The 27123-nt window shown below is 41.9% G+C and overlaps 1 protein-coding gene across 1 annotated transcript in view; it reads right to left on the bottom strand.

Moving 5' to 3' along the window:
• Nucleotides 1-1755: 1755 nt before the first annotated feature.
• Nucleotides 1756-27123, bottom strand: part of tyw1 (tRNA-yW synthesizing protein 1 homolog (S. cerevisiae)) — a 51819-nt gene continuing 26451 nt past the window's right edge. Inside the window, exons 13-16 of the mRNA XM_061072603.1 lie at nucleotides 25872-26007; nucleotides 21514-21624; nucleotides 11412-11579; nucleotides 1756-3602 (exon numbers count right to left, since the gene is read on the bottom strand). Of these exons, the coding sequence (XP_060928586.1) occupies nucleotides 3381-3602; nucleotides 11412-11579; nucleotides 21514-21624; nucleotides 25872-26007 (637 nt within the window). The 3' untranslated portion in view covers nucleotides 1756-3380. The remainder of the gene's footprint in view (nucleotides 3603-11411; nucleotides 11580-21513; nucleotides 21625-25871; nucleotides 26008-27123) is intronic.

The following is a 27123-nucleotide window of genomic DNA, read 5'->3' as shown; positions in this document are numbered from 1 at the left end:
TACCCCTTCAAAATAAAAAGATACTGTTCTCTGAATGCCAAGAAAGGCTCAGTGAGGGGACGACTCTCCATCTTTCTGAGTGTGTCTCTGTGTTTTCAGCTTCATGTTTTATCCAAATGCTTCTTAACAATCAGAGCTTTTATACATGTGAGAGCAGAATAACTAAAAACATAGACACCAACATTGAACGTTCTCACCGTGCTCCTCTGGGAGTTCCTCCACAAGCACAGTGAGTGTAATCACATGTTTTTTATCACTTGGTCTCAAACATGAATTATTTGTCTCCCTGACTGTGTTGAAGCAGAATCACTGGCGAACGATGTAAGCAAAAAATCATTCTCATTCAAAAATGATCCCTGCATGTGTTCCCAGGATGAAACATTCATCTGGTCCTGGATCTGCGTCGAGACAACACTAGGACGATAAAGAAACTTTCAGAAAGAGACTGTGACAATAAGAGAAAACATGTGATTTATTTGATGTTTCTGACCTCGACCAAGTTTCTCCTTGTTCAGAAATTCGTATTTTTGAGTTCAGTTCAACAACCTCTCTCCTAATCTCTAAACCGTCTTTACAGTTTAAAGAGACATATTCACTGAATTGTAACAAAAGCTATTTCATAACCTTAGATAATTCTATCAGAAGAAAAGATGCTTCACAGCTACAACAGACAAAACGTCTGACTTCTGCTTCTGCTACGAGAGGAGATGATCGATACATTAAAAAGCGGTAGAGAATTAATTCATAATTTACAGTAAATGACCACTTACAGTCCGTTTACGACCCAATTCATCATAACTGGGAACGAACGGATGTTAAATGGTCTGGGACGTGATGAATGGGACCAGTGAGCTGTTTAAAGTGCGCCAGGGAAACAAGTCGCAGCCAGAGCAGCGAACACTGCGAACGCACTGGAGTACAGAGACAGAGAACATGTTCAATCCTACATTAACTTTCAGTAACACATTTGAAATAGATGTTATGTTAATTAGGCAATTAAAGCTTCAATCTGAAGGTTGTTGGACAGACCGGGAAATTTATTCTAGTTGATTTTAAATGTGAAGACTAACAAAATTAGGCAGGAAACTGAAATGACTCTTTATAAAAAGATGAAGCCTCCGCCAAGGCCAAAACACTTTCCTTAAATTCAAGAGTGAAAACTTTTATTTTAAAGAATAAATTATGCAGATTATTATGTCGATTGTCCTTATTCAAGTTATTTTTATTTGGTGGTTTTCCATTGTTGCTTATTGCAAAGAAGTTTATGGTTAAAGCTTAGGAATCATTGCCAAGTTGTTTTTAATAAACAGCGTCCAAAATATATCTGAAATGTTTTTAACCCTGATGTCAGAATTGGTCCCAAAAATCCATATTAGCCATGAGATCTAATGAGGGAGAGAAACTCAGAAGATTTCTGAATACAACAGAATTTAGAACTTACTTTTGCCTCAGTCACCAACTTTCTGCAGGAGCGTCTGAGTAAAGTTACGAAGAAAGAACAGAAGCAACTTTGTCACTGGAGCTTCACCTTCGCTCTGTCCTTGTTCAACCCGAGTGCGTCTGTCGTCCTCTGAGTGCAGCACAGGAAGCTCCAGAAGTATCGTCTTCAAATGTCAACGTCCCACTTTGTCCCACGTGGAAAAAAAAGAATATCTGCCAGAAATACTGTAAGAAAAGTGCACCTTAATGAATGTCTGTGTGTGTTTGTGTGTCTGTGCGACACATGAAATTCCCACATGACAAAACAGATTTTTTACCAACACATTTATTACAGTGACGATTTCCACACACCTGCAACATCCCGACAGAAACACACATCTACATCAATCTGGTCTCACATTCAAAAAGACAACGCATTAAAATGAACGTAAACTAAAAACATCAGAAAAGGCTGTTTCCTCAGAAACGCTGGACTGAAGTCACATGACTGCTCGTGAGGCTCCTCCCCTCTCCTGGATGTGGACTGAACCTGGATCAGCTGATTCGTACATTAACTGTTTATGTCTCTGAGCCAAATGTTGTGTCTATTCACCGGGGAGCTGAGAGATGTGAAGGCATGAGAGGATTCAGGACCAGAACCGACTGTAAGGTACTATAACAAAGCTGGTTTCAGACATGAACTCTGGGAAACTGGGTGCAGGATATTCAGGCGAGGGGTGGAGCCTATGTGCAGAACATCGACAGGCGTCAGGACTTTATCGTCCAAAACTCTATTTTGTCTTTGTCTTAACAAGTTGACGTCTTCTTGTCCAACTAAAATTTTTCATCCTGAGGTATTTCAATTCTTGTGAATTTTTCCAGATATTTTCCTGCTGTATTCTGACAAGAACTCACTCAGACATTTACTGGATATTTTATTCTAGAAAAAGTTCTGGAAAATATCTGGAGCCAATCGGATATTTGGACATCAGACATTCAACCCCTCTATAATATTTCAGGAAAATGTTGGTGCATGACTGAGAGCAGCTTCTGATGGCTTTGTTTTCCTGAGACTGAAATCAAGCAGTGTTACCCAAAGTGTTTTCAACATCAAGATACCGAAATAAGTCAAATACATTCATTATAATGTTGGAATGTTTTGTAATAAAACCCACTTTCTACTTATGTGGAGCAAAACCTGTACGAATGGTGTAAACCGTTTGTGAGAAGCTGAAACTCTCCCGGCTCGGAGCTTTGGAACCAAGCAAAGCCGACAATGGATGAATTTGCAACAGAGCAACAATTGGACTTGGGGTTAAAAAACGAAGCAAAAAGCTAAAACACAAAGAGCGCAGTAAAGAGCCTCTACCGGGGGGGCTGTATCTTTGATGCTCCTCTCTCACTGCAGAGGAGAAGCAGCCACCGTCCTAATGAGGAGGTGGAAGAGCAAGAGGTGTCTGGGAAGGATGTGCAACTCCCACAAGGAGAAGTGGAAGAGACGCTCCTCACATGCTAATCAGGTCCTGGGCTATAAAACAACACATCAGAAATGAGTCTGATGATTGTGGAGGTTCCACCAGGTTCCACTTCAACCGGGTAGAATCTCCCTAAGTGCTACCGGACTCAAAGATTAAATCAAGAGACATTTATAATAATGACCCCTACGAACGGAAAGAGAGGGAGAACATCTATAAACATGAACGAATAAAAGAAGAAGCAGGTCAAAACAACCGCAAAGTGGAATGTGAGGGAGGAAGTGAGATGGAAGTGATTCTGGAAGTTTCTGGAGGAGCCAAAACGATTAAAGATCAATGAACAGAATATAAATTCAGAAGAGAATGAAAGCTGCTGTAAAAAAGTAACCGTCCACTCAAAGTGAACAGGAATAAAATCATCATTGAGGCTTATTCTTTGTAATCAGTACTCGCTCTGTCCATCCTCTCTCTCTCTCTCTCTCTCTCTCAGCATCCTGAGATGTCTTTGGTTTTGTTGCGTCGTTGGAAGCGCGTGTCCGTCGGGTCGAATCCCTGCTCGGCCCCCCCGAACAGAGCCCAGCTGGGGGTCTTAGCGGTGTAGTCCAAGGCCGAGAAGCTCCGCTCGCCCCCGCTCTCCTCGTGGGCCCGGACTAACTCCTGGAAACGCTCATAGTCGATCCACGTCCACCACTCGCCGGCCACCTTGAACTGCAAGCACACGGGAAAAGTAGAAAGACTTATTAAAGAAACCTGGGATTCATTTAAAAACCTGTTTTATAACTAAATTAGAGCAAATGTTATTTTTAGAAACTACAAAGAATCTGACTGGATGTTTAAATAATGAAACACAAAACCAAAGATACTTAAGATGGCCTTCAAAGTAAATATTTTCAGTGCTAAATAATCATGTTATTTATTTATGATTAATGGATATCATGGTCTGCACAATGTCACAAATGATGAGACATGTGAGTTACCACAAATATAAGTTTTGTATCTGAAGCCTGAACGAGATCATATTATTTTATTGTTATTAAACTCAGAGTTTACAGTTTATTTAAATTTATTTGGATCAAGTTTCACAAACAGATAAATATCAGTCCTGTAAACATGTCTGGGTTTAAGATCCATGAATCCTCCATCCTCCAGGTTGTGAGGGACTGGAGCCAATCACAGACACAACAGACAGGAAACAACTACAGACAATTTACAGTCGCCAGTTAACACAACCCAATCTCATTTTGTTGTGAGTGTAGAAACCAGAGAATCAAAAACAGGGAGGAGATGCAAACTTCACAAAGAAAGACTGCGGCCAAAGCTGGATTCAAACCAGGAACCTTCTCGCAGTGAGTCGATCCACATCTGCGACTCGCTGTTACTTTAGGCTCTTTTTAAAACCAGCTCCACCTCCTCCCTTCTCCTCACATCTTCTCCTTTATCACTCACTGCTTCTTGCTCCTTCACCCGATTCGCCATCCATCATAGTAAAGAGAACCAAGGAGGGAGATAAATGGACAGAAGGAGAGCGAGCAGCAGAGAAACTGTTTGTGTGTGATTGTGGGAGGAACACTAACGAGCAGAGAGAGAGAGAGAGAGAGAGAGAGAGCAGCTTGTGTGCTGGACAGTGAAGGAGACGCCTCTAACACCGTCCTGCTCTTCTACTGCTTCTCCTTCTCCAAAGCAGTGCAGGAGGTGAAGAGTGGGACCTCCACCCCCCCCCAGCACACCCAGCTCTGCAGCAGATACAACACCGTGTCCCCCCCATTGTCTGCTGGGAAATACTGAGACGAAACAGAGAGAGAGAGCCGAGCAGCGGGCGAGTTACACACAACAGCACAACCAACCTCTGAATGTTCACTTCTGTTCACGTGCAGCAAAAGTTTGATGTTTGAATGCTCGTGATAACTGGAGCTGCCTCTTGGGAAAAGTTTGGAGTTGCAACCGGATGAGAAATGGCAGAAGCTCGTCACTGGGGACGAGTGTTGTGCTTTTAGCTCTCAGCCTTTAAAAGCTCTTTCAGGTTCAAGGCAGCTCTGGCCCGACCCCCTCATGTTCACATTACATTCTAAAAGACTGAAAATGACAAAATGTTCTGACTCACATTTATTTGCCCAGTTTGCACCGAGGGAGTAACGGCACAGAGCGTTTGAACGTCGGCCTCGGCCATTAGACAGAAGCTTCCCACTGCATTGCTAATGAGGCCTGAGAAGAGGGAGATTAAAGCAGGATCTACTGGGAGTTAATGTCTCTGGTAATGAGAAGGGCTAATATTTGCTCAGGCTGCATTTCAGCAAACAGCTTCAGTCTCCGAGTAACAAAGCACAGCCGTTCTGTGTAGAGAACAAGGCGGCCTGTTGTTTCCACTCACAGGGACTTAGCTGAGGATCAGCGAGGATGATGAGGGCAGCGTCTTCCAGCGGGCGCCACGGGACGAGCGCTCACGTCGAGCCACACGACAAAGAGCTGAACCCGACTTTCACTAGGGTCTCCTGTGTTTTCTTTAATGAAAAATAAGCGTCTGAAAGGGAGATGATTCTAAATATAGTATGTTCTGTTCTGTTAAGTCAGTACAACATCACCGCTAACTGTGTTAAAGGGAATCATTTTATTGCTTATAGCTAATTGAAATATTCATTATTTTTCCAGGTCAGTGTCGTCTTCTTATGTTTGGGCCTGGAGACAGATTTGTGTTAAGGCTCCAGTATGCTTCTACGTATCCGTTTCACGGAGAGGGACGCACGTATAGCAGAGAGTCTTTTTGATTTTTGCTTCTCCGACGACAATCCGTCTGAAAACAATTCACCGCCAAACAGTAGGTGGCGCAACGGAAGACGAGCTCAGAGAAGCCTACCCCATTTCTGGGAAGAAGAAGTCCACGTGTGTCTGTTTACCTCTGTGGCTCGCCTCCAACACACTGAACCATGGCAACTAACAGAACTAAATAAAGTGACACCCAGCGGGTCAAAATGCTGATGTTATCGTTTCTTAGCGCAGCGGTTCCCCGGTCTTGTTTCCGAACTGTGTTGCTAATTCCACAGCTTGAATCTGCTTGAGGCTACACGGAGCTAGCTCCCCCCCAGCTTCCACACACAGTCAGCAGGGACTCCCGGCACTAACTACTACCCAGTGTTTGCTTCTAACCTGACGGTATTATAGAAACAGTGTCATGATAGAAGTGAAATTAAAGTTGTGACAGTGGGTTTTTGCACCGTTACCACCGCAGTTAGCATGGTGGCTAGCCGCCTAGCCTAGCGCGCTAGCGCCGTTATGAAAGCTCGTTATAACCGTATGTGACCGTGCACACATGTCGTCAGTGCTCTAACGAGCCACTGTCAGCCGGACAACTCCGCTGGCTTAACACACACGTCACATTAATCGTAGAATCGTAGTTGTGTTTGGGTTTGATGTGACACAGGGAAGGAAGCAGGAGGTTTGAGGTCCGGAAATGTGAAATACGGAAATGACGTCATACGGAAATGATGTCGTTCGCGGACCAATCACAGCCAAGGGCTGTCCGTTGGGTCTCCGAAATAAACACGGACAGTTAGAAAAATCAGAGGTGCACGAAAAGCTCTCCGAGTCGCTCGGAGAGGGCGTTTTTCTGTCCGTTTCTGTCCGTGTCATAAAAAACGGAGAAGTACATATCGGCCTTTAGAGGACGAGAGAGGAAAGACTTTCAGGTTGAATGGTGGATGTGAACCAGGAGAAACTTGTTATCCTATTGCCTGACAAACGTCTTTTTTTAAATCACAATTATTTAGTCCGAAGAAGACTGTGGTTTCGTTTGTTGATGTTTTTATTATTGTTATTTTCCCTGTCCTTTTTGTTAACAGGAAAAATGGATACTTGATTTTTAATTTATTTTTATTAGCACTTTGCCTGTCCTTGGTTTTAAATGGACAAAAGCTTGATTTTTCTTTGCTTTTGTGTCAACAGTACCCTTATATGCAGCAAAGTTTATTAAAAGACATTTTTTTTAATGAAGTATCGATCTTTATTGTCTTTATTTTCAGTAATCACATGCCTCGAAAAACCTCAAGCTAAATTTAAAAGCGGTTTGCTAAATAAAACAATTGAGAATTTGTGTCATTCCTTATCCGATTAGTCGATTAATCTTTTCAATAATCGGTGACTAATCGACTATCAGAATAGTTGTTAGTTGCAGCCCTAGTGAGAACACAGCAGGGAAATATCTGGGAAAACTCCCAGCGAGCGAGTGGGTGTGTTGATGATATTCTACTATATCAGGATGTCAAAGAGACAAACAGACAAACTACTGAGAATGATCTTAGAGCTTCTAATGATCCCGTCAGTTTCCCAGTCAGTCAGTGTGTCTGTGCCCCGGCTCAGCTGACAGCCGAACATCTGCACCAGCTCAGCAGGAGGCTAACAGACACAGTTTGGCTCCTCACAGGGATCTGAGAGTCAGGGAGGTTTGTGTCTTAATTGTGTAGATCTGGTTTTGTTTTTCCGTACACAGGCGTTTGACAGAAAGAGAAGCGAGAGAAACAGAAGTGGATGGAAACTAAGAGGAGAGATGAAAGTGGTGAAAGTAGAACGAGGGGTGAGAAAAGCAAAGAAGCAGAGAAGAGAGACAAATGACTGTGAATGGGAGGATCCCAGAGAAACTAATGATGATGTGTCAGTGTGGAGAGGATGCACACACACACACACAGCTCTGATGCCTTTTAAAGGACGACATCAAACACTGATCTCATCCATCTGGAAGATCCGAGGACTGTGAAGTACGCAGACACGCGAGCTCGGCACTGCTTCCCTGTGATGTGTCTCACACTCAGCTGTTATGCAAGTTAGAACCTGGAGGATTCTCGTCCTGCTGAGGAGACGCTGGAGACACTTAACAAAATAACATCAGGCTTCAGACGTTCTCAGAAGGAACCTAAAAATGCCTCCAGCTCCCGAACTCTGCTGGATTATTGATGTCCGCCCGAAGCCAGCGGCGAGCTGGGTTAGACACGCACGCCTCTGTAAACATTTAAACATTTAAACAGGCTCATCCTCAACGCTCCAGTTTTTGGATTATGCTTTAATTTTCATCTTATTCTCAGTTTTTCCTCTTTAAACTTCTGCCGTTGACCTCATTTCCATCACATTTTAATAGTGAAGTTTTTCTCTCATTGTGATACATAAATTCAAATGATTCCAAGTTCTGATTTTAAATCTGTACTGGATAAGGTCTCACTGTTCTTTTCTGTTCAAAAATGTAATAGAATTGTTCTTGTAGTTTCTTTCAAGTTCATAAAAGACGATAGAAAATGTGGATAATCAAATTCAGGAGCCAGAACAATAAATACAACACAACAAGTACAAAAAAATACCATTAATCACACTGATGTATGTTCATGTGTTTATGTTTCTCATAAATTTGGTTCTACCTTGTTATTTGAAGCTGTAAGAACAGGATTAAAGTTCATGATTGACAGCTGAGACTGGAGCTGTGTATCGATGGGACCTGGATATCCTGGAAAAGGTTTTAATTTGAGGTGCAGTGTGTGTGAGGTTGAAACAAACTCTTCTCTCCTCTGTTTCTTCTTAAAAGAAGACGAGTGTGTGAGTGCAAAACGCTGTTCATCCTTCTCCCGGTGGCTCAGGCCCAGATATTAGTTCACAGGCAGACAGATCCCGCCTCAGAGCACCGAGCACTAATACTGCAATCTGTGTGACCGCGTGCAGGAAGTGGAGAGAGATGGAAAGAGTGTGTCTGTGTGTATAAAGAAACACTGACAGTTGTAGGCGAGAAGGTGCAAATAAATTGGTCTAATGTGTCTAAAGCAGTCACACTAATGGCCACATCTATATTTGTGAAGGTGAGAGAATGATGATAATGGAAAGAGAGGGGGGGGATAAGGAAGGTGTAAAATCACTTCAGTGAAATAATGATGTGTCCTAGAGAGAAGAGAGAACTTAAGTCTTTCTAACAGCTTCTGGTCTCCTGGGACTTAGTGTGTGTATGTGTGTTTGTTAGTGTGTGTTTGTGTGTGTGTGTGTGTGAGTGTGTGTGTGTGCCATCAACAGAAAGGTACTGATAGAGATGATGAAGATGATCTTTGAGATAATGTATGTGAGTTTATCTTTACAAACCAGAACTGAATCTTCAAATGGCGTTTTGGAGGAAAGTCCATATCTCTGCTTCAGCTCTATAAGACCGGCTCAGGATAGCAGCATGCTAACCTTCTCTAGCCAGCACAGGACACCATGTTCAGCTGTGGACGACGATGTGAAGTCATTTATTCTGCAGGTATTCAGTCGACTGACAAACCGAGACGGTCGGTGCCTCAAGCTACGCTGCTGGCCCGGCTATAAATAGATTTCCTTTTACAGAACTTCCCCTTAAATGTTGGATGTTTACTATTTCCAGCCAGAACCAAATGAATTCAAGCCTGAGTTAATATTGTCAACATGAAGAGGAATCATTATCTTGTATTTGTTATAACCTGATAACATTTATAACTGGTATTCATTTGTGAAACCAGTGTCCACATTGAGATCTGAGAGGACTGAGGAGAGGAGTGAGTACTGAGGACAGAGGACAAAGGACTGAGGACTGAGGACTGAGGACTGAGGACAGAGGAGAGGAGAGGAGAGGAGAGGAGAGGAGAGGAGAGGAGAGGAGAGGAGAGGAGAGGAGAGGAGAGGAGAGGAGAGGAGAGGAGAGGAGAGGAGAGGAGAGGAGAGGAGAGGAGAGGAGAGGAGAGGAGAGGAGAGGACTGAGGACTGAGGACTGAGGACTGAGGACTGAGGACTGAGGACTGAGGACTGAGGACTGAGGACTGAGGACTGAGGACTGAGGAGAGGACTGAGGAGAGGACTGAGGACTGAGGACTGAGGACTGAGGACTGAGGACTGAGGACTGAGGACTGAGGACTGAGGACTGAGGACTGAGGACTGAGGACTGAGGACTGAGGACAGAGGACTGAGGACAAAGGACTGAGGAGAGGACTGAGGAGAGGACTGAGGACTGAGGAGAGGAGTGAGTACTGAGGACAGAGGACAGAGGACAAAGGACTGAGGACAAAGGACAAAGGACAGAGGACAGGGGACAGGGGACAGAGGACAGAGGACTGGGGACAGAGGACAGAGGACAGAGGAGAGGAGAGTACTGAGGACTGAGGACTGAGGACTGAGGACTGAGGACTGAGGACTGAGGACTGAGGACTGAGGACTGAGGACAGAGGACAGAGGACAGAGGACTGAGGACTGAGGACTGAGGACAGAGGACAGAGGACAGAGGACAGAGGACAGAGGACAGAGGAGAGTCTGCACCTGAACTTTCATGTGATCATTTCCAGGATAAACAAATTTAAATGTGTAAACGGTGAAATGATAATTTCCTTCCTGTTTTCCCTCCAAATACGTCTCCAACAGAAAGAGCCTGCAGGTTCCTCAGAGGTAAATACAACTGTAAACTGCTGATAAAAAAAACAGTGATAAAACATCACTTATCATTCATGTGTGTCTGTTTTTGTGAATGAGTATGTGCGTGATCTGTTCTGCCAGTGAGAGTCAAGGCAGCAATTAATCATCATTTGTTAATCACTGACGGACAGAACCCCCCCGACTGACTGAGGCTTTGTGAAGCAGCAAGCTTCTGCCAGAGATCAAACCACTCTGATTCATATTTGGAGAAGAGGGCAGACAGGAGAATTGATCATCTAAATAACACAAAAACACTAAATCAAAACACAGTTTTAAACAGTGAGTTTATGAGCCGCTTAAGTAGATAAAGCACGTTTGTATTTGTGTTTGAAAAGAATAACAACAGATGCCAAGAGGATCACCAGCTCATTCACTGTGTGTGTGAAGGGTGATGCAGTATCCAACTGTCTGCGTCCACGATAATATACTGAGAAATTAGAAATACTAATGTGCAGAAACAGCAGCAGCAGCCAGCGAGCTGCACTTAGCAAATATCAATCAAACTGAGACTCCTACTGAACACAAGCATCTACACTCTGTTGTTGCTAGAAGGAGTTTGACACTAAAGGGATTTAGTTTTACTGATCAAGTAGTATTAGAAAGTAAAAATGTAAGCTTCGATGATCAATAACTTGTTTTAAAATTGAATTATTCTGTCTGAACTAATCATTAATTCTAACGTCTTATATATAGAGGAATAACGCTTTTATTTATTTATCACCATTTCAAAGACAACAACACCAAATTGCTTGTTTTGTCAGATCAACAGTCAAAATCTCAAATTTACGAAATCACCGGACTAAGAAAATTCTCATTTGAGAAGCTGGAACAAAGAATATCTTGGCAAATATTGACAAAACAAGTTGCCTCATAGGATTTTATAAGATGCAACATCTATTACTCTGCAGAGCAACAAGCAGTGTACTTTACACTTCCAGGTCTAAGCTAGCTAACACGATAGAAGCAGGTTTGATCCATTTACAAGTTTACATTTAGCCTTAGTTGTGGTTTAGTGTAAACGCCGAACATGTGTGCGTTGAGTGTTTTCCTGTGTGAGCTCACCTGGAGCAGCGATCTTACCTTGGTGTGTGCGATGAGCAGACAGTTGGAGTGCTCGTGCTCACAGGCGATCTCGTACTGGGGCAGCATGTCGGCGAGCTGCTGGACGAAGGCGACCACCTCCTGGTGCCAGGGCACGTTGGCCATGGTCAGGGTGCTGGCAGCGCTCTCCCCACAGTACGTCACGCCCTGGACACACACAACACAACACACCATGAGGAACTATGGAAGTGTGGAAACTGTGCTGCAGGATGGTGGTGAAGGGGTGATGGTTAAGGGGATGGAATGTAGAAGTGAGTCTGTAAAGAGGTCTGTTATTCAGTCTGGAGTGTATCGATGACAAAAAGGCTTCATAAACTGACGATTATTATTATCGGCAGTACATTTTCTGAGCTGACACATAATCTCAGATTCGACCGCTGAGAGAACTGGAGGAGGAAGTGAAAAACCATCTGGCCCCGGCCACAGAAATCAATCAAAACAGCAGCTGAACGCCGGGTGTTTTCTGATCAATACTGGACAATCTGTGCTGTGGCTACAACTGACAAGGGGGGGGGGAGCTCCCTCGGGCACGGACAAACTATTGATGAGTCGGGCTGAGAGCAGAAATGTGAGGCAGCCATGAGGAGAGTGCGTCAATAGCCGAGCTCCCGAAATACACAGCGAAGAAACTGTGAAGACGTGAGAATACGACTGATCCGGAATCAGTGGAAGTTGCAAGGATTTCACTTCAGTATCTGTCTGAGCTTCAAGATTTAAAAACAGCCTCGTGATGACAACACACACATCTGATTATCACTCATCTGAAAGGTTATGATGTTAATATATTTCCTTTCTAATGTAAACATGGAATATAACCTCCTTATCCCACATTTACTTCTAAAGTATTTGGGTTTTATTCATGTCCACCATATGAAGAAAAACCGAACTGGCCTTACTATACGTTTTTTTATTATTTAGATTAGCATGAATGTTTCATGTGACTAAAAACACAAGTTCAATAAGACTTTATTTATATTGCATTTGTCTCATTTCCCTCTTGTTGTTTTCTTGGATGTGATGAAAAAAGCCCCAGGACATCGTGAGAGAAATATTCAAACAAACAATCTCTAGGACTCGGAAAAAAACTATCTGCCGGGGGGGAGATAAAGAAACGAATGTTTCCTCGGTTCTCCTGAGCCAAACCCCAAAATCCAATAAGCCTAATTTACAACCCATGAAAACACTGGTTGGTCTCAGACGGATTTACCTGCTTTCTCCGTGTGTGCCAAAACATTCTCACAACTCATCTCCGTCTCTGATTGGCCGAGGTGTTGCCAGACTGCAGCCGGAGGGGACCTCTGACTCTGGTGGTGAACTGCAGCCAGTTCATCAGTAATTTAACCACATGTGTCCTGAAGGGCTACTTGTGAATTCCGCTCACAGAGAAACCTGACTCGGCTCTTTACTCTTTCGGGGTCGAGTTTGGAGAAAGAGAACAGGGTGCAGCTCGGGGTAAAACCGGGCAGGACAGAATTTATGAAGGACCTTGGTATTATCGGGTTTGCCTGGAGGCCCGGCTGAATAAAGATCAACTCTTCAGGCTTCTATAAATCACCGGGAATGGGCCGAGCAGGAGGAGGAGAAGATCTGTGAGATATATGGAGGGAGCGATGGCTTTGAATCATCGAGGAACTTATGAGAAAGTGGAAGAGATAAAGGGGAAAGAACCATTCACCTGTTTACAAATAATGCTTCGACTTTAAGGGGAAATCATAAATGCTGATCCCCAAGCCCCCCCTCTGTGCGTACATGCTGCTACACCAAATTAATCTCCAGATTTACACCCTTAACAAAACCCTTTCTCCCCCTCTTTTTTTCTCTCTCTTCCAGAAATCCATTCCTCCCTGAGCGAGCGAGGGACCAGAGGCAGGTAGCTGCTACTGCCGCGGCGCTGAGATGATAAATCACACAACGGCCGACCATCGGACAGCGGATGGTAAATAGCCCGAGCAGAATGTGTTGCACCACACAAGATGATGGACTAATAATTAATGGGTCAATAGCAAATGTCTTGCTGCTGTCGAGGGAGGACACACACACTGAGCCATGCAAAACATCAGTTCTACACATACATCTTGATCAAATGCACGGACAACCTTCATCTGTCTGCACAGTCTGTGAAGACGGATGAAAAACAGAAGGAAAAAAAAATGAAAGTAAAAATGTGGAATATGGCCAAAATGGCCACTAGATGCAAAATAGCAGGCTTCCTGTTGTGTTTTTCCAATTGCACCTACCACTTTTTTGTTTGTCTGGTCATGATACACCTGTATATTGATTTTTGTGAAGAAAAATAATGTGAACACGTTCCAGGGGTCTCGGGGGGCACTGTTGAGACATTTTGCGACGCCCATTAAAAAGTCCTTCAGAATACGTAAATTTTCACCACTTTCTAACTTTCTGCAAATTTTGGTAAGAAGTTGAGCATGTTAAAGCCCTCAAAAAGCCAATTCATTTGCCTGAATAATAAAAATAATAATAATAATAATAATAATAATAATCCTTACAATTTCAATAGGGCCTCACCTGACCTTTGATGTCAGTGCTCGGGCCCTGAAAATTGGGAGAAAAATACACGTAAGATTATTTCTGGCTTGGTTTGGTTCAACTTGTCCCTTTAGCACGAAAATTAGCTGCATATCAATCATTTATTCTGATAAGTTCACTTAAGTTAAGTTTCACTTTTTAAACTCCCTTGAAAAATTTGACATCCGATTAAAGAAAGTTATGAAAAAGTTTCCTCCAGCTCGATCAGGCCTCTGCAGGGCCGGCGGCTCACTCCATGAGTTAGTGAGTGTGAGAGTGATGTGAATCATGAGCTACAGTCTTCAGCGTCTCCAGAGCTCCAGCTAATTAAACACCTATGGGAGTGTTGGATGGAGATCTGGAAATAAAACGTCATCAAAACAACAACAACTTGAGGAATATCTTCTGGGAGAATGGTGTTTATACTTTTCAAAGCCTTGGAGCGTCTGTGCCAAACATAAAGTCCCTCTTCAGGTGCATTATGGTGGAGATGGTAAAGAGAAATAATGTTTTTATCCATCACCAATCTTTATATTATATATTAGAAAAACCAGACTGAGCCGTTATGCGAGTATAGATTTGCTATACTCACACTTTCCAGTCGGCAAACGTCAGCACAAGCGTCTCAAGAAGCTAACAATATATACACACGCAATGAAATATAATGTTATATAATAAAAGTGCAGGTTTCTAGGTTTTCTGATTTATAGCGTTGAATGAATTCTCGAGGATGCAGACCATTATATAAGCAATATAAAAATTACACAGAGAGAAAATGTGTGTTTTGCTTCTGCTCCGTTCTTCCGTCTTCGAGTGATAAAAGTAACGTGTGCGTGAACAAAGTGGAAAATGTGAGTGTAGCTTAATTATCCTGACACGTCAGTATCTGTGTCAAGCCCCCGACCACGTCTGACGGGTATCTCTGATGGCTTGTCCAATCCAATGCTCCATGCTGTCTTGTTAGTGTTGCTCTTTCTCCAATATAATGAAATGCTGTGAAGAGATGGATCAATACACACTCCTACGCAAAATCCTTAATAGAAAATCCAGCCAAGACTTCGGGGACGACTTAGTTCCAGAGGAGTGTGTTTTACACCCATTAACAACACATGAAAAAAACAACACAACGCTCTAAGCAAGTGGTTCATTACTTAAGCAGCATTAAAACAGTTGGTAGAAACAGTAAAGGAGACATTTGGTTAACTTTGCTTAATGTGGAGGTAAAGAAGAGGAGGAGGAGACAGAGCCGCGGATCCTTGAACTGTCACACAACTCCTCCAGTTCCATTTTTGCACTGATGGCGAAAAAATTGCTTTGACATTTACAGCACATGATGGACTTGAGTGAAAAAGCAGATTTTAACACATCGAACAGAGTAAAGAGAAAAAAGACAGAAAGTATCCGGGCAAAGGGTAGACACAACTGTGTGGAGTCATAGGAGACAGGGCCTTGGTGCTTTGAATTAGAAAATAAAATATATAATATATATATATTCTCTGTTTCTCATCAGTTCTATGGAATATGTGCTTCGATCCAGACTGTTCACTCGATTGACAGCCAGACGCACAGACTGTAAATGAAAAGGTCAGAAGCAAAAGTGCAAGAGTGGCTGAAATAACAAGTCAGAGTGGTCTTTCTCTGTTATGGGGATTAATGCATTTTTAGGTTTCTCTCAAAATCAACGATCTTTACCAACTAACATCACCAACCAGCTCTCATACTCAGCCAGGGTTATAAGAAAGTTCTACCTTTTCATATGATGCTGTATTGTTTATTTATCATTGTTCTGCAGACCAGACACTTTTACAGAAATGTGTTTTGCTCTATTGCTGCACAGGAAAACTTTAGTTGCAGGTCTATTTACCACTTGCACAATCATCCATAAAGTGTTTACCATCCATGCAGACCTCCCAGTTTCAGCTGCAGTTGTGTGCATATACCAACAAGTGGCATGTAATGCACTTCTCTCTCTTGTCCCTGACAAAGCTAATGCCATAGAATCACGAACATGAAAAAAGTTAAGAGCTGTTGTTGTAACTTGCATCTGCAGAGATAATTTATAGATAGATAGATAGATAGATAGATAGATAGATAGATAGATAGATAGATAGATAGATAGATAGATAGATAGATAGATAGATAGATAGATAGATAGATAGATAGATAGATAGATAGATAGATAGATAGATAGATAGATAGATAGATAGATAGATAGATAGATAGATAGATAGATAGATAGATAGATAGATAGATAGATAGATAGATAGATAGATAGATAGATAGATAGATAGATAGATAGATAGATAGATAGATAGATAGATAGATAGATAGATAGATAGATAGATAGATAGATAGATAGATAGATAGATAGATTACTTTATTCCTCCCCGAAGGGAAATTAAGTCGTCATAGCAGCCGGTATATTTGAATACAATAAAATACAATACAATACAATAGAATAAAAAATATTGAGGTAGAAAGAATAAAAACAGAAACACTAGGAAAATAGGTAGATAAGGTGCAGTGGCAAGATGATGGTAATAGTACTGATGATATGATGGTAATGTTATTGTTAGACAGTATATTAAAATAGTACAGTATATATAGTATATAATATAACATAATATATATTTATATATGATAGTAATTATACCAATATAATAGCAGTATAAAGTTATAAGGGCAGCAACAGTATATATAATAATAATAGTAAATATAATAATAATAATAACATGTACACATGTATAAATATGTGTATATAGACTTATATATACAAAGAATATAGAAAGAGTATGATATAATATGATATGATATATAGTAGAGGTATAAATATAAGTATTTGACTATACAATAGATAATATAATATACTATGAGTGTAAGAATATGTAGACAGAGTGTGCAAAAGACAATATTATTGTATAAAATGATATATAATATCAATATGGTTAATATCAATATGGTTTATATTAACCATATAATATCAATATGGTTTATATTAACAATATGGTTTATATTAACAATTTAAACGTTGGAGCAACAATATGCAACATCTGGATATGAAATTACTATTGATGATGATGAGATTCTGTTGATTTTGGAGAGTCCAAACCACAGCATCAGATTTTGCCTCCCCATCCAAAAGTCAGAGTCACATAACACCGGCCTGCGATGACATCTAGCAGCAGATTATACGTTGGCCAGTGAAAATAGAACTGGGTCCCATTAGGCTCAGTTTAGGAAACAGATGTCCTGTCACCAGTGTCCACGCCACCAGCCAAACCACAGCAGGATTCACGCTGTTCCAGGCTGCTTGTGAGGAAAACCAGCTGTGGATGTGGGCAGGTACATTTCAGTTGATGGAGAATGAACAGAAAGTGACCTGGAAACAGATCTGTGTGTCGAGTACAGGCCACTACAGGGTGATTGGGAAGAAAGGGAGTTTCTCTATAGGAGCTTTAGTGCCAGGTCAGCAAAAGTGCTAAAAACACTTCATTAGGGGGGAAAAGAAAAATATCCTCACACACACCAGCAAACACACAACCACACACTCACAGAAACACACATTATATAGTTGTTTGGCCATAAGAAAGTTTTTGTGCTCGCCCACATGATCTGACCTTCCGACTGCAGGAATCCCTCATTACAGCCCCAGTTCCCTTATCTCATTAATTTGAAGAGAAAACGTATATAAACCTCTGTTTGTTGTTCAAGTTTAATAAGGATTCTAGTCAAACTTGTGAATGTAAGTGTTGCTGTGAAAGTCTCTGGTGGACAAACTTTTCTTGTTTTTATTAAAATCAGCCAAACGAATGATTCCTTTGACAAATTGTCATCTGTATGTGGAGCTTAATGCAAAGTGAATGGAATCCAGCAGAAATGAGTCAGCATTTATTATTCAGGTAAATGCAAAAGTGCAATACAAGCAATACAGAAAAACTAACGAATTCCTCAAAACAAAAATGTAATCCTTTCTAATCCTCATCAACAATTAAGAAAATGTCACTCTGTTGCTTTTTTAAATTTAATAATCTGTGTGAACTGGAGCTTCAGTGGGCGCCCGCAGCCCGAGGTGAGTGAGGTGAATCTCCACTGGTCTGTTCATCGTGCTGAAGTGCTGGGAACTGAGAACCTGCAGATAGTTCCACACGGTGAACAGCTAAATCAATAGGCTGCTCGAGGCAACAACTGCCAGTCGTGCATTCCCCTGCACATGTCTAACAAAATAAAGTTGAGTCATAACCATATCTGATATGTGTGTAGATGTGTGTGTGTCTCTTATTTCTACACCATCAACAGTGTGCTGTAGCACCAGAGGGGAAAAGGAAGAGGACCTGAACAACTCGCTGCCGGCTGCCACCAAGCAAATATCAACAATGTGCATTGAGACAGAAAAACAAAGACTCATTTAATTTTTGAAAGACGATCGTTTGGTCGACATCAACATTTGAAAGTTACCGTAATGAGACGTCAATATTAGGCTTTCTGTGAGTTTCAGAAAGGTGGGGCACTGCAGCAGTGTAAAATATGAGACAGATAATATGCATTTATAACATAACAAACTGTAAACTTACTCTTGTCGATCATAAATTGTTATTCTGACTCCAACATGTGCACTGAGAGTTAAACTTTAACTTGCATGGAGGCTTTGTTGGACAAAAACAAAAGTCAAAATTCCTGTTTCTTGGTAAATTCATGGGACTACATCTAAGTGTGTGAGTAGATGCATGGGTGATCAGAGACACTTCAATTTATATCACCTTGGACGTTACAATCATCATCACCTAATGAAGATTGTCACTAATGGTCCAGCTTGATGTTCTATTCTTTGTATTGGTCACTGATCCGTGTCTTAGATAATGTTTGTTGATGAAATCAGCCACTCCCCTCCCCTAATTACCAATGTTACGTTGTCCTTGAATAAGACACGTTATCCCCAACATGCTGGGATCTGCTGCTGGCCCACAGATAAGACTGTGCTGGTAGTGGGCAGTTCTCTGGTGGGATAATGTCTCAACATCTCTTCACAGTAGAGCTCAGTAAACACAGCCTGGATGAATGAAGGTTAAAGAAGGTGAAAGCTGGGAACTGCTGTTTCCAGGTGGAGCAGGACTGAGACTGGATTATGAATCAGAGGGTGAGGGGCAGGATTCCCATGGACATATGACCACTCTGTCTGTGGGAAGTCTCTGCCCTGTAAAGCAGGACGTTTGGCCTGTGGGACACGTGTGACGGGTGTATTCATGTGTAAGGAGGGTGGAGCCGATCACCTGTTCAAACCAGATCACCTCCACCCCCTGCAGGACGACTGCAGCTCCACCTTGGTTCACTTCCAAGGTCGGGGCTCTGATCTCCGCAACCTGAGGTGGAGCCAATTAATTTTGCTGACCTATTTCCTTTTCCCTAAAATGAAGAGAGGATAAACTGCACCACACAGCAAATTCCGGTGGTTTTCACCATAACGAAGCAGAATACAAATCAACACAAACAAACAAAGTTCCCCAAGTCTATTCCCTAACGAGCCCATATATCAACAGGCTCAGCAGCTACTGCATATATGAAGAAACACACTCCCCTAAATGCCAGAGGCTGCATTGAGACAAACCGTGTCAGACCTGCCACAAACAAATTAATAGACGCACTGCAGCACGTTGAGAGCTGGGGACAGTGAGAGATCGAAACAATTAAATTACAATGATGCAGTCGAACCAGACGGAGACGCAAACACTGTCCATTGTTTCTACTGTGAAGCTACGACACAATACAGGCTCGTGAATTCAATTATAATCCACTTTTAATGGAGCACATGGTCCTGACAAGTAAGAAAATCTCGTTTGAGGAGCAAACAGAATCTGCTGCAGGACGATGACGGGTCCAAAGCAGGAAGTCTGCGAGGAGAAGCTTCAAAAGTGGCTCGAATTAGATCAAATGGTGCCTGAATATTAATTAGATTTAGATTTAAAACCATAAAATGTTATACTTAGTGTTAAGTATTAACAACTTGTGCCACCACTTTTGATGTTGATATTATTAACGCAAAAGAAACAGTAGAGGGATTAAAACAAATCCTTTCACTGTCATATACATTCAGACTGGATACAAAGATGGACGATAAGCGAAGCAAAAATCCCCTTGAACGCCCCCTGGTGGCTGGCTACAGTCATAAAGTCAGAGTAAACATTTTTTCAAAGATGGTTTCTGTAATTTTAGGCACGATGCATGTTCAAGTGTTCATGTTTCTTATAAGTTTGGTATGTGATGCTATAAAAAATGTGGTGAAACATCACGATTAAGAGCTGAGACCAACTCGCGATTGGCCGATCGACCTCGATACCACAGCCCCCCCCCCCATTGCGACCATGCACAAGGATATTTTAGCTTTATCTTAAAAGGAGAGAAGGTGAAATCGTGTCATCCATCTTAATAAACGGTCCGTGGCTGAGATAAATAGTTTTATTATACAGCTTCTGCTATGGATGAGCACTGTTTTCATGTGTCCTTGCCTCCTTCCCCCCAAAACCTATTATTTAAATCATTACCAATCCACTGTGCTGTGAAAACATGACAGAGTATTCGATAATAATAAATGGCTTTGAAACTGAACCTCGTAAATCTCAGTGAATGAGGTTTTCTTAAATTCGGAGGAAGATTTCTCCGCATACAGGCAAGAGGAGCTGATAGAATCTGTTACTACTACGACGACTTCTGCTGCTGCTGCTGCTATTATTACTGGAATCAAACCTCGATGTGACTCTAAGTAATGAACACAGACTGAGGCGAGTGTGTCACTATGACAACCACGGCCCAGACTGCCACCAGGTGCTCCCTCCCATACTATTAATACCTTCTCCGCCAAATGAGCGGCATAAGGTCCCTGCAGTTCACAGCCCACTATTCCAGTGAATTATGCCGCTTTTCTACTGACACATATTTGGACACAGATTCTGGCTCCATAAAAGCCGAAGGGTGTTAGCATAACAGCAGTGCTGGCGTTTGGCGTGAAATAAATATAGATGTCACATAGGTGGCATTGTGTAGGAGGCCTTGTCCTTGGGAGGAAGTAAATTAAGAATGTGTCGTCTCTCACAATCTTACAAGCTCACAAACAAATCTCCTTACACATAAATTCACCAGCACGGAAAGAACCTTGAAGTTACTACATCATAAAAGCTGTAAACGACTCCTCGGTTGTTGCTGAGAGGAATAATGATATGTGATATGATTTGCTGTGGCTCTTATATTTTAAACAAAAAGAGAGATAGAGGCAACGCTTGCAGAAAGTGAAGCTTTGAGTCTGGTTGTTTGTTCCCTGGGTGTTTAAACTGGTGGGGTGCCAGAGTTACTGATTCGTTTAGTTTCAGAAAACTCATTATATGAGGAACAAGTGTGACAAGCTTTGATTTAGGAGGGTTTACTCCAGACACACATCAAAGCTGGGTGCAAAATAATAATGGGAACAAAGTACCAAATTTTAAAAAATGGGAAACAAAGATTTATTACTCTATGAAATATGAGACATTAACTGAGAGGGGACGGAGAAACAAGGGCTGAGTCCTACCTTGACCTCAATGAAGTCCGGCTGACCCAGAGAAATGAGCTCCGAGTACGACAGCATCTCCTCCACGTTCCAGGCCTTCACCAGCGTCAGTCTGTACACCGTCCTCTGTCTCTGCACGGGGGGGGACAGGAGGTGGACATTACAACCACATTCAACTGAATTCACACTGTTATGTAGAATAACCACCCTGTTGTTGTATGTGCATCTTTTCATTGCTGCTTGTTTGTCGATTAGCAGGATTTCGTAAAAAACTACTGAACCGACTTCCATGAAATTTCGTGGAGGGCTGGTGCTCGAGCCAAGGAAGAAGCCATTACATTCTGGAGTGGATCCAGACAAACCAGACTAGATTCCACTTTCCTGAACATGGTTGCAAAGAGGGCGTTGACCTTGGCAGAAGCATGCGCTTTCCTGGTGACCTTCAGGTTCATGAAGGCAACTGAACGTTATGGTTTTCTTCCTCCTGAGGCGGAGAGGCTAGTTCAATTGGTTTTATCTTTACTGCAATAGATCCACTCTGACAAACATTATAGGACCCTGGGATATATTATTTCAGTGACATTGTATTTAACCAACAGGTTAATGCAAGTATAATGTAAAGGGCTTTACATTAAAAAAAAGATATTAAATAGGAGTATTTATTGGAAGATACTTAATATATACAGATCTGAATCAAGGCCAAGAAAAGCAGGTCTTATAAGAGCCCGTTCCACTTTCCCCGGGTGAATAAAGGAACCGAATAGATCCCGGCTCCCGGCTCACAGAGTGGATTCAGGAAACTGTTGTTGCTGTGTAGCACCAGAAAGAGGATTATTGAGAATGTGACTGAGAGGAAGAGAGGCATGAAAAGACGAGCAGAGGAGATGAAAGACGGGGGATTGTGAGGACAGAGGACATGAAAAATGGATGATGTAAAGAAACTAGTAAATGACAGAGGGAGAAGAGAGTGTATTCTTTCCCTCATTTGCCCCCCCCTCACTCTCTCAGTAGCTTTCACTAGAAGGTTATCTATAACACTGGGTCCTTTCAGCCCAGTAGAGTAGGGGGATAATTGGCCGGTGGAAGCAGGAAGGTGATGTATTTCAAGCCGCCTCTTTTCTAAATCCGACACCGAGGGACAACTCCATCAGTCCCACCAGGGAGGCCAGGTGGAGGAGCGCTGGCAAGAGGAGAAGAGAGAGGGATGAACGCTTAGGAAGGAGGGAGCCAGAGAACCACCGTGAAATGGAGACGTCTGGAGCAATGAGAGGCGGACCGGAGGTGATGGGAACAGAGAGGCTATTTTTAGAAGCTGGGAAGCTACACACCGACATATTGTCAAAGTGAGGTGTACACATTCATACACACAATTAAACGCACTTCCCTCGGGGACATGCGTAACTAGGTTACCACTTAGTAGAGCGCATAACGCTGCCGAGACCCAACAGTCAAATGTAATCAAGCCGCACCACACAATTCCAATGCCTCCAATTCTTTTTTGGTCCATGTCCCATTCTTCCAGTAAGGAAATCAAATCAGTAGGTTTTGCGTCATCCTGCTGACAGGTTTAAAAAAGGGGCTAAAACAAAAAATACAAAAATAACCGTAAATACTTGTGGAATACCGTGGAAATGACCACACCTCTAGGGGCGCTCTCACATCTACCTTGCTTTATACGGACCCTTCAACTTTTAATTTTAGTCTGAAACAAAACACCAGGTGTGAACAGTTCCTCGGACCACAGTCAAGGCCAGCAACAAAAAACCATGACAACATTAATCAAAGAGGAAAGAACGAAGTTAAAGGAATATTAACATTATGTTTAGTAGGGACGGGAATCGGCAGGGACCTCCCGATACGATACTATCACGATACTTAGGTGGCGATACGATATGTATTGCGATTCTGTAAGTATTGCGATTCGATATTACGATTTCCTGGGATTTCTTTTGGTTATTTATTTTTTTTAAATACTGGACCATGGACAAAAGGTTGATTCATTCCTTCAAATACAACACAGTCAAATTCACTTAGAGCTTTACCAGTTTTATTTCAAATATTAACATTAACTTAATGACTGCCGGGCAGCCAATAGAGAAAATAAATAAAAATGTGCCCTATTATTGTATAGCCCCTGTCAACTGCAAACAAACTGACAGATTAAGAAATGTATGCCACTTAGGCTACTTTTAAACAATAAATAAAAGGTAAATTAAATAGAATGAATAAAAGTTTACTTAAAATATAAACTTTGAAATAAACAAGAAGTAGCCTAATGTTTAGTGTCAACTCACGTGAAGTCACTTAGTATTCTGTCTAGTGCCATCTTGTATTTATCGAAACCATAAGTAAGGGGGTGGAGCACACCCATTGGTCGGTACTAGCTGTCAATCACATGGTATCCACGCCCGACACATGCATTATCGTCTACCTGACTCTAAACGGGACCATAATATACCGAATGAACATCTTGCTGGATTGAAGAATTGTTTACTGACGATATAAATCAAGTGAGAAGTGAGATTTCTATAGAAACTGTTGGTTTCCGCTGGTCATGGTTTGCAGGCACTTCCACGTTGGCTTTACTTTCCAGTATTAGAAACTGGAGTTAGACCAGTGCAGCACAGTGAGAAGCACCTGGATTTGAACCTAAAAGTTATTCCTGTGTGGAGTTTGCATGTTTCCCCCCCTTCTCTGTACTCGGCACTTTGGCTTCCACCCATAGTCCAAAGACATGCAGGTCAAGTTAATTAGCCTAATGGATGAAGGTTTTGGCTCATCAACATTTATCATTTGCAGTAATTAGAGTCTAGATTGAGGAGGCTGTTTAGAAGTGAGTCCGTTCAGGGATTAATGTGGAAGGGTTCATTTACAGTAATGACCTTTAAATGACCACAGACGTTACTGGAACTGAGCATCCCAGCCTCCCAGTGGCTGGTGTTTAATGGGAGGCTACTGATTATCTTAACTCTGAGACTTGGTGTTATTCCTGGCGCACTGGCACTCGCTTGTTGGTGAAAATAGCGATCTAGATGCAATTAGAGTGCAATGATCCGTCACCCGTGATTTGCCTCGAGCCGAGCGAGTCACCGGCGCCTCCAGCTGAGTGCTAATGAATTTGTCCGTTGTTTGCTAAAGAAGCCGGCTCGTTACAGGTCGGTGCAACAGAGGCTCCCTCGGAGAGACTTCACAGCCCACATGTTTCCCAGGCTCTTTGTGGCAGTGGCTCATTCTGGTTTATTGGAAAAGCAAACGAACCAAAGGAATTGATTTGCACATGAAGCGCAGCGGTTAGATTCATCCTGTGATGACGGAGCTTCCATCTATTTCGTGAATGATAAACAGGACTGCAAGGTTATTGGACTTCCTTTTCTCTTCAACTGCTGTGGAGATATCTGAAGGATCCTCTTTGGATGTGGCATTTCAACTCTGATACGCCAATTCAAAATGTTAGAAGTTTTAAGAATCAATAAAATTCCACCAGAGAGTCTGCACAGTAGGCACAGTTTGGCAAAACAACTAGACCTGGGAGAACATAACTGTGACAGAACTAATATTTTCAGTGATACCCTTATGCTTAAAAGGCGTTTAACAGTGAGACAAAATACGTGAAAAAAGATATATATTTAGATGTATATATTTTATATATATACTATATATATATTTTATTTTCTATTTTAAATTTTTGATATTCTATTTCATTGTTATTCTATTTTATTCTTTTTTTTATTCTATTTTATACTATTTCTATTTTATTTTTTGGGGTTGAAATTACTGAGCATTGCTTAAAGAGAGTGTGTGATCCAAGCATTTCATTGACAGTACTTCATGTTATCTCTGTTCATTTGACAATAAAAAATCTTGAATCTTGAATCTTGAATGAGATCTTAATGTCAAGTCCTAGTTTTAGTCCAGCTTCCTAACACAAGCACAGATGATTTACGTTTACATTTATCATGTGAATAAGGAAAATGCAGGGAGCTGACGGGACCTGAGAATTCAAACACGTAAAAAACAAACCTTTATAGCGTATAAAAAATGTTTTTCCCGGTTATATCCCAGTGGGTTTCACAAAGCCCCATGATACTGTAAAAACCTACTGGCAATACATTATACATGATTTGGAAGTCATAACTCACAGACAAAATGTACATGCACTGGCACTCACTCTGCATAGTTTAGGTATATATATATGGAGATTATAATTTTACAACTGCACAACATAGTTTTGCATAGTTTATCTGGGTGAATATGACTGAGCAGACATATGTCTTGAGGAGCACTTAACTCTGGAGTCGCATAGAGTTCAACTTCTTGTTCACATGCTCACATCTCCTATCCTGTGTCTGGAAATCAAACTACCGCCGTGGACAACCTACCTTCTCCCCCAGGGCTTTGAGGCTGTCCAGGAAACGTGGCCAGAAGTCCTTGAAAAGTGGCCGGTCAATCTTCTTCAGGCTGTCTCTGGTGCTCGCGTCCACACTCACATACAACTGGGTAACTGGCACCAGAGTCCTGGAAACGACAGAGGGTGGGGAGATAAGAACGAGAGAGTTTGAATGATAAAGAGAGTCTGGCAAGTAAAATCATAGAAAAGAGATTGCATTTGAATAAAAACAAAACAAACATCTCTCTGCAGTTCAGTCAGGTACAAGAAAGTAAACATTTGGCCTGAATATAAATGTGTCCCGTTCAGATCCACTCAGAATATCTTTCTCTGTTTGTTTTGATTCAATAACATGAAGTCCAACACTTCTACTGAAAGAAACAGTCATTAGAAAGGAGGGATGAAGGCGAAATGGAAGGGGGGGTTGGAGAAAAATTGTTGAAAACTAATTAGAGCTTCTTAATATATTAATTCATTTGCATGTAGCTTCACAACCTTTTAAAAGCAGGAGGAAGCAGATTAACACGACTGCAGCAGAAGAAGCAACGATTGCTTTTAGATGGGAGACGATGTATCTGCTGTGTAAAGAGAGGCAATTATGTAAAGATGTAAAAAGGAACCAATTAGCCAGATAAATAAGGAAATAACCAAGTGAACATCAAGAAGGAAATTAAGGGAACTCTGTTCTTTCTTCTGCTTTCTGAAGGAATCACTTCCCATTACTGCACTGAAATATTGAGCCAATAAACTGAAACAGCTCATCTCCAACCAAGAGGGAGCAGCAGACAGGATAGAGAAAGAGCTGACGCCTGCTGTCCTTGCCTTCAACCTGCTCAGTGAGGACACGGTAAGTCGGACCTGTGACGGTCTAGTTAGCCGACAGATCCCATGTGTCACTTTATGTCTCGCTGACAAGCTGCAAGGTCTCAAGACAGAGTGGCATCTCTTATTGGGGGGGGTTAGAGGACACAGAGAGTGACAGAAACCAGGGTAAACATCTGGACGTGAAAGATTAATGTTTATGTCAAGCAGGTCCACAGGCATTCATCATTTTCTGTCTGGGCTCGGTGAGAGACCGGCACCTGCCTGTGGATGTGTAGGAGTGGAAATGTTCCCACTGGTGACAACACCAGTACTAAAACTTGAAATTTTTCAGGAAAAGATCTGCATCAGCTCATCTGTGGAGCTGAGCTGAGATCTTCACTGTTCGATTTAGCCTCACTACTACTGTGCACTTTTAGCTA

Source organism: Limanda limanda, chromosome 6 (genome assembly GCF_963576545.1).
Source record: "Limanda limanda chromosome 6, fLimLim1.1, whole genome shotgun sequence".
NCBI classification, from domain to species: Eukaryota; Metazoa; Chordata; class Actinopteri; order Pleuronectiformes; family Pleuronectidae; genus Limanda; species Limanda limanda.
Note: the sequence above shows the minus strand (reverse complement) of the source record. Positions and strands in the feature narration are given on the sequence as shown.